Source organism: Quercus lobata, chromosome 5, assembly GCF_001633185.2.
Source record: "Quercus lobata isolate SW786 chromosome 5, ValleyOak3.0 Primary Assembly, whole genome shotgun sequence".
Taxonomy (NCBI): Eukaryota; Viridiplantae; Streptophyta; class Magnoliopsida; order Fagales; family Fagaceae; genus Quercus; species Quercus lobata.
The window spans coordinates 10070103-10085224 of NC_044908.1; the positions used below are offsets into that span (position 1 = coordinate 10070103).

A 15122-nucleotide genomic window follows, 5' to 3' on the forward strand; every position below is an offset into this window, starting at 1 on the left:
GCACATATAATATTCACATTGCTACTAATTAAATGCGAGATGTGAGTACTATCTTCCTTTTCTTTTGCTTTTTCTTTTTCTTTTTTTTTTTTTTTTTTGAGAAACAGGTGTGACTATCTATCAAGTCATATTACTTCTAATTTGGTCATATGATTATTACCAACACGTATAGAAAGTCAAAAAACTAAAACAAAATTTTCTCTAAAAAACAAAAAACTAAGTTTCTTTCAAAGAGTACTACATGATAATTTAGAATATTAATCTTATGAGCACATTTGATATTCACATTGCTACTTATTAAATACGAGATGTGAGTACTATTTTCCTCTTTTTTTTCATTTTTTTTTTTAGAAACAAGTGTGACTATCTATTAAGTCATATTACTTCTAATTTGGTCATAATGATTATTACCAACACGTATAGAAAATATTTCTATCTGAATGTGTATAACAACCAACAAATGATGGCCTACATGTTTTACTTCTTAATTGGTCGGTGAATACTTAGTCAAAAGAAAGACTAGGTATTTATCCAATTACGTTTTTTATGGGGGGGAAGCATTATCGTCCACAAAGCGTGTGGAAAGATTTCAATTTTCTACTTTTTAACTTTTTTTGTAAGTTTTTATATATTATTTTCAACTAATATGGAGATGAGTTGAAAGGGACGCTGCTGTGTTACAAGGAAACACTGAATGTTACGTGCCGTCCTCGATTGCCAATAGTATTTTGAAAAACAAATAAGGAGTTGCTATTGGTTATTTTGCTTAGTGTGTGACCCACAACCACAATGTGACTTGTGTGAATTCAACATTAACAAAACAAAAAATAAAATAAATAAAATTAAGGAAACAAGAAAACATCAATTTCTTGGAAAATTCATTGCCCTATGACTTAGGGAAAAAAATTGACAAAAGGGATTTAATGAAGTTGCTTTGGTTGCATAGATAACCTCTTGATGTGAAGAAAAAAAATGATGTTTTTAATTAATACATATGTACATATTGTTGGGGGATGATAACACCTTGAGAGATTTCAAGGGATCAAGGGATTTAAAAAAAATATATTTTTAATGCTCGATCAAAAAATTAATATAACATGGCATCATTTAATTTTAAAACGTAACTCAATAGATTTGGACCTAAATATGTAGTATTAATTTATCAAATTTTATTATTAAAAAAAAAAACTCAATTTGCTTTCTTACTTATTAAATTTCCACTCACGTGTGTATATAAACACATTGTTTTTTTTTGGTAATTTCGGCATTGAAGTGTTCAAAAATACACATGCTTTTACAGTTGCATGAAAACAACACGTAGGGCTTCAATAATATAACCATCACCAATATAATCCAATTTGTAGAATGGAAATCCTCCCTCCTATTCTTGACGCTCGACTTAATATGTACTCCCAACTACAATATGTTTTGTTGATTTTTATTTTTTTGAACTTTCGGTATTTTATAGAGAAAGAAAAATAAAATACACACAACACTTGGTCGATGGAAAATTTTTATACCAATTTGCACATTCACATATCGCATCAAATTTGACAACACGATAAGTACGTATGGATTTGTTTCTATACATTCATCATGAATGATAAATCAAAACAATAGACATAAAATTGAATACAACTAAAGAAAAGTTATACTCTCCGACATGATAGTAGTCCGACAAAATCCAATAGATGTGTGGCTACAATATAGCTTTCGTGTAGTTTGTTCATAGATAAAGACTTGACAAGATCTTTGCCCCTTCATACAGGCCTATATTTAGAATAGTAGTTTATTGTTTTCACGGTCGTTGCTTTCTGTTTCTCAACCCTTTGTCCACCTGCTGATCTTTCTTGGAACATTCTTTCTAAGACAATTATGACAACCTTTCTCTTTCTCTCTGTCTCTTTCCTATTCCTGTTTGTAACTAAGAAGTGAAAGAAAACAAACTTTGGTCTTTACAAAGAAAACTTATACTATTATGTATTTGACAGATTCTTCCTCACATTTTAGTTGGGTGTAGAATGAAAAAACAAAATCTAAGTGTTTATCACCTATTTTTTCCAAATAAAGAAAATCAATAAAGGTTAAATGTGTGCAACTTTGAACCCTTCAAGTTCAAACCACTTGTGGCATTTTCAAGTCACACTATTTTTTTTTTCCCATTCTATGACAACTTGCTTTGATGAGCACAAAATTTCAAAGACTACCATATTTTCTGCGATCTTTGTCTATTACGTATTTGAAGGTACCAGCTCAGTGAACTACACTTTCTTGGCAACTTCAAAGCATACATAGTATTATATATAAAGGAGGGAAATGGTCATATATTTTAAAAACTAAACTAGAACAGTAACACACACCACACTCGCACAAAAGAAATGGAGAGGTATACCTCAGACAAGAACTCTGAACGACCTGAGTTTGTATCTTCAGGTGCGAATCTCAAAGTTCTATTTAATTGTTCATTTCTTTTTTGTGTTATTTACTTAAAGAGTAATGGCTGTAGAAATAATCATGGTGTAGTTCTGAAACATGTAACTATATGAAACATTATTCTTAACATTTTCAGAAATCTTAACACTTAGAATGGAGCATATTTTAACCAAAAAATTAAATGTGGTGAGTTATTCTTAGAATGAAACATATTTTAAAAAATAAAAATAGTAATAAATTTTGATTGCTTTTGGAGTGCATACCATCATGAAACTTATTTCTCAGCTCTCATGAATACCTGTGAATCCATGTGATGATAGAAGCTGATTGGATTCTTGTTATAGTCTAAGTATGAAAATAATATGGCATTAAGAAAAATGAAACATTTTTCCTCCTTTGCTGTGTTTTTAAACATGACTGCATTTTTATTACAGTGAAAAATACAATTTTATAATTCTTGAAGAGCTTGCAACTTTAATTCATTTGCATAACTTGTCGAGCAGGTTGATCTGTCAAAATTCACACATTCATAGCCTCACTGCTTTAAAACTAGTGGGATACCCTTTTCTTTTCTCTCATCATCATTTATAGAGACTGTAAGGCAAGAAGAAGTAATGGTAAGATTCATCAACTGTGAGTCAAAGGAAAGGAAGGATATCTTCAAGCAAGATGATCCAAGTGACATTGATAAATATGAGGGGTTAGATAGCATGATTATTGAAGTAAAAGAAAGTGGGATAGCTAGAAGATCCAAGAAGCGGAAAGTGGAAGGGTTAAGGCTGCAAACAACTGTTTCCTTCAAGAAAGTGTTGGTGGATGAAAATAGTTCTGATTTGGAGGAAAATGCCAATGATTCAAGCAATAAAGTATATCCTGCGGTCGCTTTGCCTAAACCCGAAATTCGGATTTCTCCAAGGACTACTAGTGAACATAATGCAGCTGCAATTAAGGTGCAGAAAGTTTATAAGAGTTACCGGACTAGAAGAAACCTAGCAGATTGTGCTGTAGTTGTTGAGGAGCTCTGGTTTGTTCTATTAACAAAACTATGTTTCATCTACCTACAGCTTATATTTCCAATTCAGAATTTTGTTTTGTCTAATTGTTTTGTTTTTAAAAATTTTGTAGGTGGAAGGCAATAGACTTTGCAAGTCTTAGGCATAGCTCAATATCATTCTTTGAGTCTGATAGATCAGAAACTACTATTTCAAGATGGGCACGAGCTAGGACTAGGGCTGCTAAGGTGTGTACATATTACCATCATTTACGCTTCCTAGGTTTGCCGAAATTTTATAGATGAAAAAATTTTCAAGTCAATTGTTTCCACAGTTGGGGTCAACTCAGTCGTTTTTTTTAAGACAAAAGTCATTACCTTGAAAAATATTTTACTTTGCTTAATTAGTTTTGCTATTTGACCATGACTTAAAATGCAATCAGTCTATTTCACGATCCATTTAGATTTTATTTTCCAGATATAAAGTGACATATCTTTAGATTTTAAATATTTATTTTAAATCATGAAATAAATTCATTTCAAATGGAGAGCATCCTTTATCAGCAAATTGATGTAAGGTAGTGTTTGGATTGCGCATCCAGTGTTCACATTTTTTTTTTTTTTTTAGTAGTAATATTTGACTTTTCAGCAACACCAGTGGATCTTGTGTATTGTTTATAGGACTCACAAATCTTATTTTTCAGCAATTTTTTTTTATTAAAAGTGGGTCTCACGACATTATTTATACATTTAAAAATTATTTTGCTACAGTATTTTTAGTTTTCAGCAAAATAAACTGTATCTAAACGGACCCTAAAATTCATATTTTTCATCGTCTTACAAGAACTCCTTTCTATGTTATTGAATACTGTATAATACCATATGGTTGATTGTAGGTTGGTAAAGGTTTGTCCAAGAATGAAAAAGCTCAGAAATTAGCTTTAAGACACTGGCTTGAAGCGGTTAGTCCACATTCTACATTCCATATGTTTTATTTTTCCTTAGCATTGATTGTTTCCTATAGTCATGGATTCTTATAGATTTGACTCAAAATTTGACTTAACTTGATGACTAAAAAAATTGACTTTAAGTAGTTAGGAAATCTTTTGAGGTCTACATACAATGCCCTTTCTAAAAGGAAAAATTATGATGCATGATGAGAGAAGACCAAGTTCTTTGTGTAATAAGGGGTTTGGAATCATAAGAAAATGGATTAAGCTATGTAAATTTTCTCCTTGTGTTGCACAGATTGATCCACGCCATCGATATGGACACAATTTGCACTTGTATTATGATGTTTGGTTTGACACTGGGAGCTCCCAACCTTTCTTCTATTGGTAAAACTCCAACAACCTTTAAGATATGTTTAGCCTTCTTTTACTACATTAATTTCTTAATGTATTGACTATTGACCATAAAAATGAAGGTTGGATGTTGGAGATGGCAAAGAAGTAAATCTTGAGAAGTGCCCAAGGACCAATTTGCAGCGTCAATGCATCAGATACCTTGGACCAGTGAGTATAATTGATCTGTTAACTTATCAAAGACACTTTGTGGGGCAGGATAATAATTGATGCTACCAAACCTGGCCTTATGTTTCAACGCCAATTTGGCATGTACAAAGGACCTTTCTCAATTTTTACATAACAATCATTCTCTTTATTTTTGAATCCCATTTTCACATTAATAATCAGAATATGATAAATTTTGGTCAGAGTGAATATCGTTTTCCAAATGGAACAATCGAATTATAGAGGCATATAATATACCTAAATTTTCATTTTTTAAAAACAAACTTGAATTTGAAAGTAATAATCTTGCTCTTCCTCTTTTGATTTTTGTTTCCAGAGTGATCTATCATATAATAAGAAGAAAAGGCCTTTAGACTTTGGTAGTATGGTGGTCATAGTTGGCTTGTTAGGTTCATTTTTTTTTATAACTTTTAACTTTCTCTTGGCAGAAAGAGAGAGAAGCATATGAAGTGATTGTAGAAAGTGAGAAGCTTGTGTACAAAGAAAGTGGAATGTTAGTGGACACAGATGATGGTACTAAGTGGATATTTGTCCTCAGCACAACAAGGAACTTGTACATTGGGAAGAAGAAGAAAGGCCAATTTCAGCACTCTAGTTTTCTAGCAGGGGGTGCCACCACCGCAGCTGGAAGATTGGTGGCCCATAATGGGGTTCTTGAGGTATCTATGGTTGCACGCAAATATATATATATATATATATATATAAATACACTCTTCATAGAATCAGTAGTTCAGAATGTGTCCTCAATGTCTAGAACAAAAGAAGCAATTTTAAGGGGCAATATGCAATAATGTCATCTTCTAAAGAGATCGTATCCAAAATTTTGATGTATACTTTCTCATCTTGTTAGGCTATATGGCCTTATAGTGGTCATTATCACCCAACGGAAGAGAACTTCTTGGAGTTTATTAGTTTCCTAGAAGAGCACCATGTGAACTTGACCAATGTTAAGGTAATTTCTTCGATCCTCTGTCACATTGGTGTTACATAGTTGGTACAAATTCATTTGAGTTTGAATGAATTTGTGTACATCTGAATGATTGAACTGCAGAAATGTGCCATAGATGATGATGATCCAACATTGAAAGTGACCGACAAGGAACTAAAGTTGGAGTCAACGAGGGGTTCCTCTACAAATATCAAATCATCTTACACAGAATCAGTAGATGTTGATGTGCCTAACAAGGAGGCTGCCAATGTCACAATTTGTCATGATGAAATAGGAACCAATGTGAAAGCTCCGGCATTCAAATTGGCTAAGTGTTTGTCACGTAAATGGAGTAGTGGAGCTGGTCCTCGTATTGGGTGTGTTCGAGAATACTCAGCACAGCTTCAATTTCAGGCACTTGAACATGTAAATCTATCACCTAGGACCATGCCTGGATACTTTCCTAGCAATGCTCCAATTCCATCGCCAAGACCAAGTCCCAAAATCCATCTCTCACCTAGCCTTTCATGTATGGGACTTCCTAACCCAATGGTTCATGCCTCAACTAGTGACTAGATTATAAACCGACAAGTGAAATTTTTTTTTTAGGTCTGTTAGTACTGAAAGGTTCAGGGCTAGTGGCACTTTTAGGACCATTGGTGTTTTTTGTGCCCTCATAGTGTGAGCCTTTAGTAGTGTCATAAAAACAAAAAATAAGGTACAGAAAGGGACTAACCTATACTGATTTTATTTTATTTATTATTAATTTTTTTTTTTTTTTGCCTTCGATTTATGTAAGTTTATGTAATTTAAGATGGGTCAATTCTTCCCCCTGAATTTTTTATGACCCTGTTCAGTGGCGTGGGTATGTTCTTTGTAAGATTTGTTCTTGTATTCATAATTAAAAGGTACTTTCAATAATATAATAAATTTCCGTTCTCTTCCTCTTCCTCTGTTTTTGTGTCTATCCCCAACACACTTGCATTTGATTTCTTGTAAGTTTGCTATTCTTAATAGCCTCTAAAGCTATTCTTATTGTACAAAGATGGATTGATCACGCATAGAAATCAAGTTGACTAATATCACTACACTCATAATTGGCTATTTTAACTAATTTAGTGCAATTTATTAAAGTAGAATAATATTACTACACCCATGGTTGACATAATACTACTTTTTGTCTTCAATTGTGGAACTTTATTGCCATTACTGATGATCAATTTAAGGTATATTGCTTTCAACCAATTAGCCAATGTTTTTGCAATTACTAATGAGTCTTATAGCTCAATTAGAATTTCTTGGTATTTCCAATTGAGACACTCATAGTTCAAATCTCCTATTTCATTTGTAACTATTGAATTTATCTTTAGGAAAAAGAAAAAAAAAAGAATTTTATTTTTATTTTTATTTTTTAATTATCTTTTAGTTCACATTACATAGCTCTCAACAGGTTCAAGGTAGCTCATAGACACATGGGATAGGAGGCTCTATAAATTTCAATGAACCAAATTAAGGTTTCTTTTGGAGAAACTATAAACTCATTAGAAAGACCCTTTCTTTGGAGAACTATAATCTCTCTCTCTCTCTCTCTCTCAATTCAAAAGTTTTTAGGGAAGGGGGAATTGAACCCCTGGACTTCTCACTAAAAAACCCATGAAGTGTTAGTTGAGTTACAAAACTCTTAGTGTTTATTCTCTAATAGTGAAGATTTTCGCCACTCACTCAGGCACTCTAATAAAGGTTGGCACGCTACTAAACCATGCAAGCCTCTGCTTGATTTTCTCTCTTTTATCTTTACTTTTCACTAATATTGCTAAGATCCGGAAATTTACAACATCTTTTAAAAGACTTGAAGGCTTTCAAGAAGCACCTAAAATTTTGACCAAAAGGTTAGAGCACTCACAATAAAGATGCTAAAATGACTCAAAAGTTATTTTAACATCTCAACCACACAAAAAAGGCCTACAACAAAGTTGCTATAGCTAAAATGTTTTGAATAACCATGTGGGTGTAAAATGAAATTGTCAGTACTAACTCTACATTCATTCACACAATAGATCTAAGGACATGATGAAGATACTAAAGATAAACTACGATCAATCTAACAGATAAAAAGGGATTTAAATATCACAGAACAAAGAAATTGTTCCATCTACGTTTCCATGATAATTTCAAAACAATCGGACCGATTGAAAATCGAATTCTTGTGCATTGAGTCAAGGCATACAATTGAAGTCATAACTGATTTAATGGTATGAAGAATAACTTCTTCTTCCTTCTTTTTTTTTTTTTTTTTTTTTTCAGATTTGAAATCTCTACACATATTGCTAATTACATTCATATCAAAATCAATATTAACATAAAATCCTAATTCAAGGGAATGCATCATTAAAAACTCTAGCAGTATCTTCTTTCCTTCCGAAAATCATTTAAGTTTTATGTCTATTCACACAAAATAAGCTTCAAGGATAGAACTTTTTCTTTTTCTTAACACTTACCACATTATCAAATTCTATTTAAGTTTAGGAAAAAACTTAAGTAGTCTTAGAACAGTGTTTCTCACAAAGGGTATGGGCCCCATAGGCCATGGTGAGACCCACGTGTGAGGTCTACTCATTTTGTAAGAGCCTAGTACACTGCTTTAGACTACTGAAGAATTGTTCAAAAGTTTAACCGAAATGCCACTCAGTTAAATAAAAGCACGAGATAATTTCATCTAATTTATGATAGGGTGATATATCTAATTGTTAAAAAAAAAAAAAAAAAATCAGGCAACTGTTTCATCCTTGAAATAAAAAAGAAGAAAAATTGCCCATTTAGTAGACCCAGTCAAATCATCCAACTAAAAACTGATCATAATTCAAATGAAAGACGAAAGTTCGTGTTATTTATAGCTTTTGTTTGTTATAACAAGTTGGAAAGCAAAGAACCACAAAAGCTCGACCATTGAAGGGTTATTAATAAGAATATTTCTTACATGGAGCGGCATCTCTATATAAAATACCAAAAAGTCTTTAGTATCCGTTATAGTATTTATTTTCTTCACACTATTTCTCTCTTCACCTTTTCGAATTTCAAATTTCAAACTCTCTCCCATTAAACTCTTAAATCTTAATAAGTCTTAAACTCTTAACACTTAAACTTAAGCCAGAGCGCTCTTTGCAGTGTCAAAGTTCCTGTTTTTCCTAAAGCATTTTCTGAAAACACTTTGCTTTCTAAACACAAATCCGTTTCCAAGTGATTTTTACTCAAATGGGTGCCTCAGGAAAATGGCTAAAATCTCTTATAAGTCTAAAGAAGCTCCATACAAGTACAACCAACCATGTAAGCCAAAACTTATAACCCGAACTCCTCGTTTCTGTTTTTCTCTCGTTTCCTGTGTTTTCATTGTTTCTGTTTTTGTTTTCTTAGGACAAGGTGGTAGGGGACAAGAGTACCAAGAAGAAATGGAGGCTATGGAGGAGCTCATCAGAGGGTACGAAGAAGGGCAAGGCGTCAGATTCTTCCAATGCTGCCATGGCTGCTGTGGTGAGAGCTCCACCAAAAAATTTCATGGTGATCAAGCAAGAATGGGCTGCCATTCGCATCCAAACCGTGTTTCGAGGCTTCCTGGTAAATGGGCCTCTCTGATTTTGCTTGTTCTCAATATTCTTTGGTTTATTCTTACCGAAAGGTAATATCTAGACATGGTTTTCCGGTTTTTTAGAAGGAACTACTTAGCTGTAGATCGTAAAGTTGAGGTCTTTAAGTCATTATTTGTTCTAATCTTAGGTAGCTGATGAGTAAGTATGTGCTCAAAAAACTATCAAAGAAATTATTATAATCTTACACCAGTTTTTGATCATCAGTAACTGTTATATATAAATTGATCTTTCCTTATTAGTCAATAGGTCTCTGATTTTGCAGTTTTAAGTACCATGTAGCTTACAGATAAAGAATGTGAAGCTATAGATTGTGAAAATATTAATGAGTCACTGTGAGTTTTAACTTTTTGTTTTATTTATTTATTTATTTTGAACTCAAACAGCCTTTTGATGCTCTTAATGTAGATATCATATGTTTCTTTTAGACAAGCTTCAGACAAAGCTTGTAAAACTTTAGCCATGATCCTTGTAGCTCAGCAGCATAGCCTGCTCTCCTTTATTATAATGTTGGTTTGTGAAATTGATCTCAATTATTATCCCGCACCTTCTAATCTTAGCACTAGATGTCAATACTCTGAAGTTTAAATGTGTTAATCTAATTCTCTGTCACATTAAAATATATGACTAGTATGACTTATTTATTATACCTTGGATGAAAAGTTTTTTTGGGCACTATAGCATCCAATTTTGGGTGTTAAGTATAGAATTAAGCTCAATTTTTATCTGTAAAAGCTTTACCATTTACCTTTAGAAGGAAAAATTAATGCTTTTTAGCATCTGCAAATTCAAATAAAGGTTGTTGGAAAGTTGATTGAGCTCAATGAATATCTGTAAATGTATCTTTAGTTAGTAAGGTTGAGGTTTTCTGGTCACTTTGAATTCCAAATTTTACTTGTTGGAAGTTTGAGTTCAATCACACAGTGAAGTAATCTAATCTTAACACTAGATAGGTTCAACATGTTCTTTTTTGAGAGTTTTATTTCCTTAGCAACTTTGAAGGAAAATGGGCCCAAGCTTGAATATTAGGAGGCTGAATGCATTGGTGGCTGTTTCAGTTTACTTTGTAGACTTTCTGTTTGGTGACAAAAGAAAATGAAGAAAAAAAAATAGTATGAGTTTACTTTTTGATTATCTACTACACCAGAAACAGTGTCATCTACTACACCAGAAACAGTGTCACTATCTCATCAATTATAGGTAAAATAATATTCTTTTGCTTATTGAGTCAGGTTCTTCACTCTTTCAAAACAAAACAAGAGGAAAAGTCAGTATTAGGAGTGCATTGTCCTGCATTCCTCTGTATTGTAAGCAACCAAGCGAAGGGTGAGATTATTAGTCCATCCCAAGTATCAGCCCATTAAGAATTTAGCCCGGGAAACTTCCTCAATGATCCTCTGTGTGGACTGGGGTGTTGCAGCTATGTGATCTCTGTATACCTATAAACGATTTGATAATTGTTTGGGAAGGATTCCATTAATTGTAGATCACATTGTTCTAACTGTCCACATGCTTGGTTGAAGTTGTCTCCCCTTTTTTCTTTTTTACTATTTTGCACAGAAATAATTCCCGTAATCAAGTAAATCTCATTTATGTGATTTTATATTCCTCTTTTGTGCTTTTGAAATACTGTTTAGGCACATCTGTTTAGTGGCCTTAATTACATAATTGCAGGCAAGACAGGCATTGAGGGCCTTGAAAGCAGTGGTGAGACTTCAAGCCATATTTCGTGGCCGGCAAGTAAGGAAGCAAGCTGCTGTAACTCTAAGATGCATGCAGGCTCTTGTTCGGGTTCAGGCTAGAGTAAGGGCACGGAGTGTGAGGATGTCCCCAGAAGGGCTAGCTGTGCAAAAACTGTTGGATGAACATCGCAACCTTGCTGATCCCATCAAGCAGGCTGAGGTATCATATGCTATTTCAAGATTTTATAATATTATTATTGTGAGGATGTAATTAGTGAATATACACTGTTAATAATGTGTGTGTTGACTGTCCTCAGCAAGGATGGTGTGATAGTCCAGGAACTATTGATGAAGTTAGAGAAAAGCTACAACTGAGGCAAAAAGGAGCTGTCAAGAGGGAGAGAGCAATTGCATACTCCCGCTCTCAACAGGTAATGAAATTGAGAGGACCCAACTATTTTCCTTTGGTAAGATAGTTAATGAAATGAATACATGGCCTAGTTAAAGATTCCTGGATAGAGATTTATGTTTATCAGTTGGATTTTAAATGTTTACTTAGTCATTGATCATGTTGAATTTTTTTCTTTCAGCAATCAAGAATGACTGCTAGTCCAAATACAAGAACCAACAAGCCAGTGACTTCTCTCAAGCAGCAAAGGCTGGATATGAACAGCACAGGATGGAGCTGGTTAGATCGTTGGATGGCGGCCAAGCCATGGGAAAGCAGATTAATGGAAGAATTCCATACTGATCTCTCAGACCAGACTCCATTGTCAAGGAAAAATGAATGTCAAGTTGTCAGTTTTCATTCATATTCTTCAGATTATGACTCAGTAAAAGTAAAAAGGAACAATGTCACAACCAGGATTTCAGCTAAACCTTTTACAGTTGGTCAAATTAGTAGCTCATCATCATCCACCCCAAGTTCTGAATCTCTATATGATGAGAGTCATGAATCAACTTCATCCTCATTTGCATCTCCAACTCTAATGTCCAGTGAAACTCTCATGAAGGAAACAATAGAGGAGAGGAATATCTTTACACCCAGCTACATGACTCTCACAGAGTCAACCAAGGCTAAGCAAAGAGCTTGCAAGTTTCTTTCACATAGTATGCAGAGGAATTTCATGGAGGATTTTCAGTTTCATAGCAAACCAATGGTAGTTTCTAATGGAGATACAAGAAGCAGTGCTGGTTCTAATCCTTCAGTTAATTGGAGCAAAGATCTGTACCCACCAGTACCATTGGGTAGGGCTGGTCAGGTAAGATATCGTTGGGAGAGTAAGAGTTGCCATAAGTACTAAGAAGGCATGGTCAAACTTAAATGTTTAATATATGGGAGTTCAACAGCCTGTTGCACCTTGCGATATTGAAACTGTTTTGAGTAAAATACATAATTGAATCAAAGTTTAATGTGGAAGTACCCAAAAAATCAAAGGAGAATTGCTTGAGATATGAGCATTTGAAGCAGAGATATTCAGAGTGATTGTGTTCATGGAATTGAGTATGCACTACAATTTCTGATGTAGGTTGTTCAATGAAGATTGAATGGCATTTGTCATGTTTGTACGACTTTACAGACAAGGTTTGATTTATGTAATTATCTGGCATGTACAAGAAATTATGACTCCAACCAATTTCAGGAGAATTGGATGTGATATGGTTACTTAAAGTATAGATATAGGAGTGAATATGTTCATGGAAGTAGGACTTCACAGACAAGGTTTGAATACCTTTGTGTTGTGTCTAGGAGTTCAAGTATTGTTTGTGTATGTAACTATGTGGTTTTCATGTATAAGTTGCACTAGGAACACATAAGTTCTGGAAGAAGAGCTGCCTGAGACAGGGTTATACAATTTAGTTTGTATGTTCCATGAATATTTAGGAGTGTTGTATTGTGCTTAATGTACTAGACTTCTTATGTTTCAAGAGTATATTTAGAAATTACTTTAAATTAATGTGAAAAATCATCAAAGCCATTGTTTTTGGGTAGAGTGCTTTACTTCAAGTTAATTTATCTCAATCTAAAGTGCTAGTTGAACTGCAAAATGGATAGAGAAAACATCAACCAACCAATTTCGATCCTAATAATATTCTTAACCTTGTGCTTTTCTCCTATTCCAATGGTAACTATTGGCATTTAATGCCTGAGTTCGGGCTTCAATAGCTCAATAATGGACCTACCTTAGCACGCCCCTCCTGGCCCAAAGGCACCCTAACTTTATTTTTTTAAGAAAACCCCCTGGGCCCTATGCTGCCTTTCCTGTTTTAAAACTTTCTTTTATATATATAAAATTTCTAGATAAGTGAATTTTCATAGTTGGCTTTGGTCCCAAAAATTACACTTGGACTCATAGGAATTAAAATGGTCAAAAGGAGGCTTAAAAAGAAAAGAAAAAAAAATAATGGCTGGTTGGCCCATGACATATGACGTTTCTAAAAAAAATTGATTCTTTAACATTTAGTACTTTTTTTTCTTCTAAAAAAAAATTCTATATTTTGTTCTTACTCTTTTATTTCTATTTTTTATCCTTAAATTTGAAATAGCTCCCAAAGATAGAATTCTAATTTCTTCCCTAGTTTGATTTGAGTATTTATCATTATTATTATTATTATTATTATTATTATTATTTTTTAATAATTTGACAATTAGGGGTAGGGGGATTCGAACATTGTATGTCTCATTTGAAAATACCAATAATCACTAACCAATTGAGTTTCAAATAGCTCCCAAAGATAGAATTCTAATTCCTTCCCTAGTTTGATTTGATATTTATCATTATTATTATTATTATTTTAAAATTTTTATAATTCAACAATTAGGGGTAGGGGGATTCAATCATTTAACTTTATTATGAAAATGTTATGGACGTATCACATCATCCTCTTATTAACATTGTGGATATGTTGAGCTTTTCCCCCTTATGTTCTTGACTACTATATATAGCTACAATGCTTGAAGTTTGGGCTTCAATGGCTCAATTTGATTACGCGAAGACATTATCTTCCATAATAGTTTTTTATAAGCGTTGTTGGCTAGTCTTTGTTGATTTATTATGCTTTTTACATAACCAGATGCTTGCTTTTAGTAATTCATTATTTCCATTATGTAATCATAGGATTTCTCTTTCTTCCTATTCTCTTCTTTGTACATTTGTGGTTACGTCGGGCTTTTCCCCTATGTTCATGACTACTATATATGGCTACAATGCTTTAACTTGGGCTTCACCAATGGCTGAATTTAATTATGACTATTGACTAGGCATTAGATTCATATTATAAGTCTAAATTTTGTTGCTGATTAGTCTTTGTTCATCCATTGCTTATGCTTTATTTAAAAGAAGTTGCACAAGTTAATATCAAGGAAGTTATTGTTAGGGTTTTTAGAGCCTTGGATGATTTATAGTGTAAATAACCAACTTAAATAATTAACCAGTTATGAATTCAGAATATTTTCACAAATTTAATGACACCAATTAAGCAATAAACCAATAAGTACAACGGAATATATAGAACACAACAATATGGTGATTCCAGAAAAACCAATGATTTGTCCTACAATAAAAATCCTGAAGGAATTCAAACCTATCAATCCTAAGGTAAAAAGATTAACTAAATAGTATTTACTAACAAGGCCATGTGTAGCCCTGAATCCATGGACTTTTCTAATAGTGAACTATGTTGCACGAAGTCCCCGCTTGTGGCTTTGAGAACCTCTTGAAGATATAATCTCTACAACAAACCCTAGGATGACTCTATAGCTTCAAACAAGATCTACACTACAGCAGTAATACCACGTTGAATTTTCTTTACTTCCTCTTGAACTCTCACCTGTTGAATAGGTGGAAGCTTGGATCTACAAAAACTCACTTGCACAGCCAACTAAATGAATCACATCAGATTTGAAAATTTGAA

The 15122-nt window shown here is 33.3% G+C and overlaps 2 protein-coding genes across 2 annotated transcripts; both read left to right on the top strand.

Annotated features, from left to right (window-relative positions):
• The first annotated feature begins 2347 nt into the window (after positions 1–2347).
• On the top strand, positions 2348–6598 carry LOC115993111 (IQ domain-containing protein IQM1-like). The gene is made up of 9 exons (XM_031117390.1): positions 2348–2433; positions 2937–3457; positions 3559–3673; positions 4321–4386; positions 4673–4761; positions 4851–4938; positions 5385–5615; positions 5807–5908; positions 6008–6598. Exons 2-9 carry the CDS (start codon positions 3048–3050, stop codon positions 6458–6460), a joined length of 1554 nt encoding a protein of 517 aa, XP_030973250.1. The 5' UTR covers positions 2348–2433; positions 2937–3047; the 3' UTR covers positions 6461–6598.
• Positions 6599–8906: 2308 nt separating this feature from the next.
• On the top strand, positions 8907–13112 carry LOC115988959 (protein IQ-DOMAIN 1-like). The gene is made up of 5 exons (XM_031112594.1): positions 8907–9208; positions 9296–9496; positions 11200–11427; positions 11525–11638; positions 11798–13112. The coding sequence occupies exons 1-5, from the start codon at positions 9137–9139 to the stop codon at positions 12509–12511; spliced, it is 1329 nt and encodes a 442-aa protein (XP_030968454.1). The 5' UTR covers positions 8907–9136; the 3' UTR covers positions 12512–13112.
• The last annotated feature ends 2010 nt before the right edge of the window (positions 13113–15122 follow it).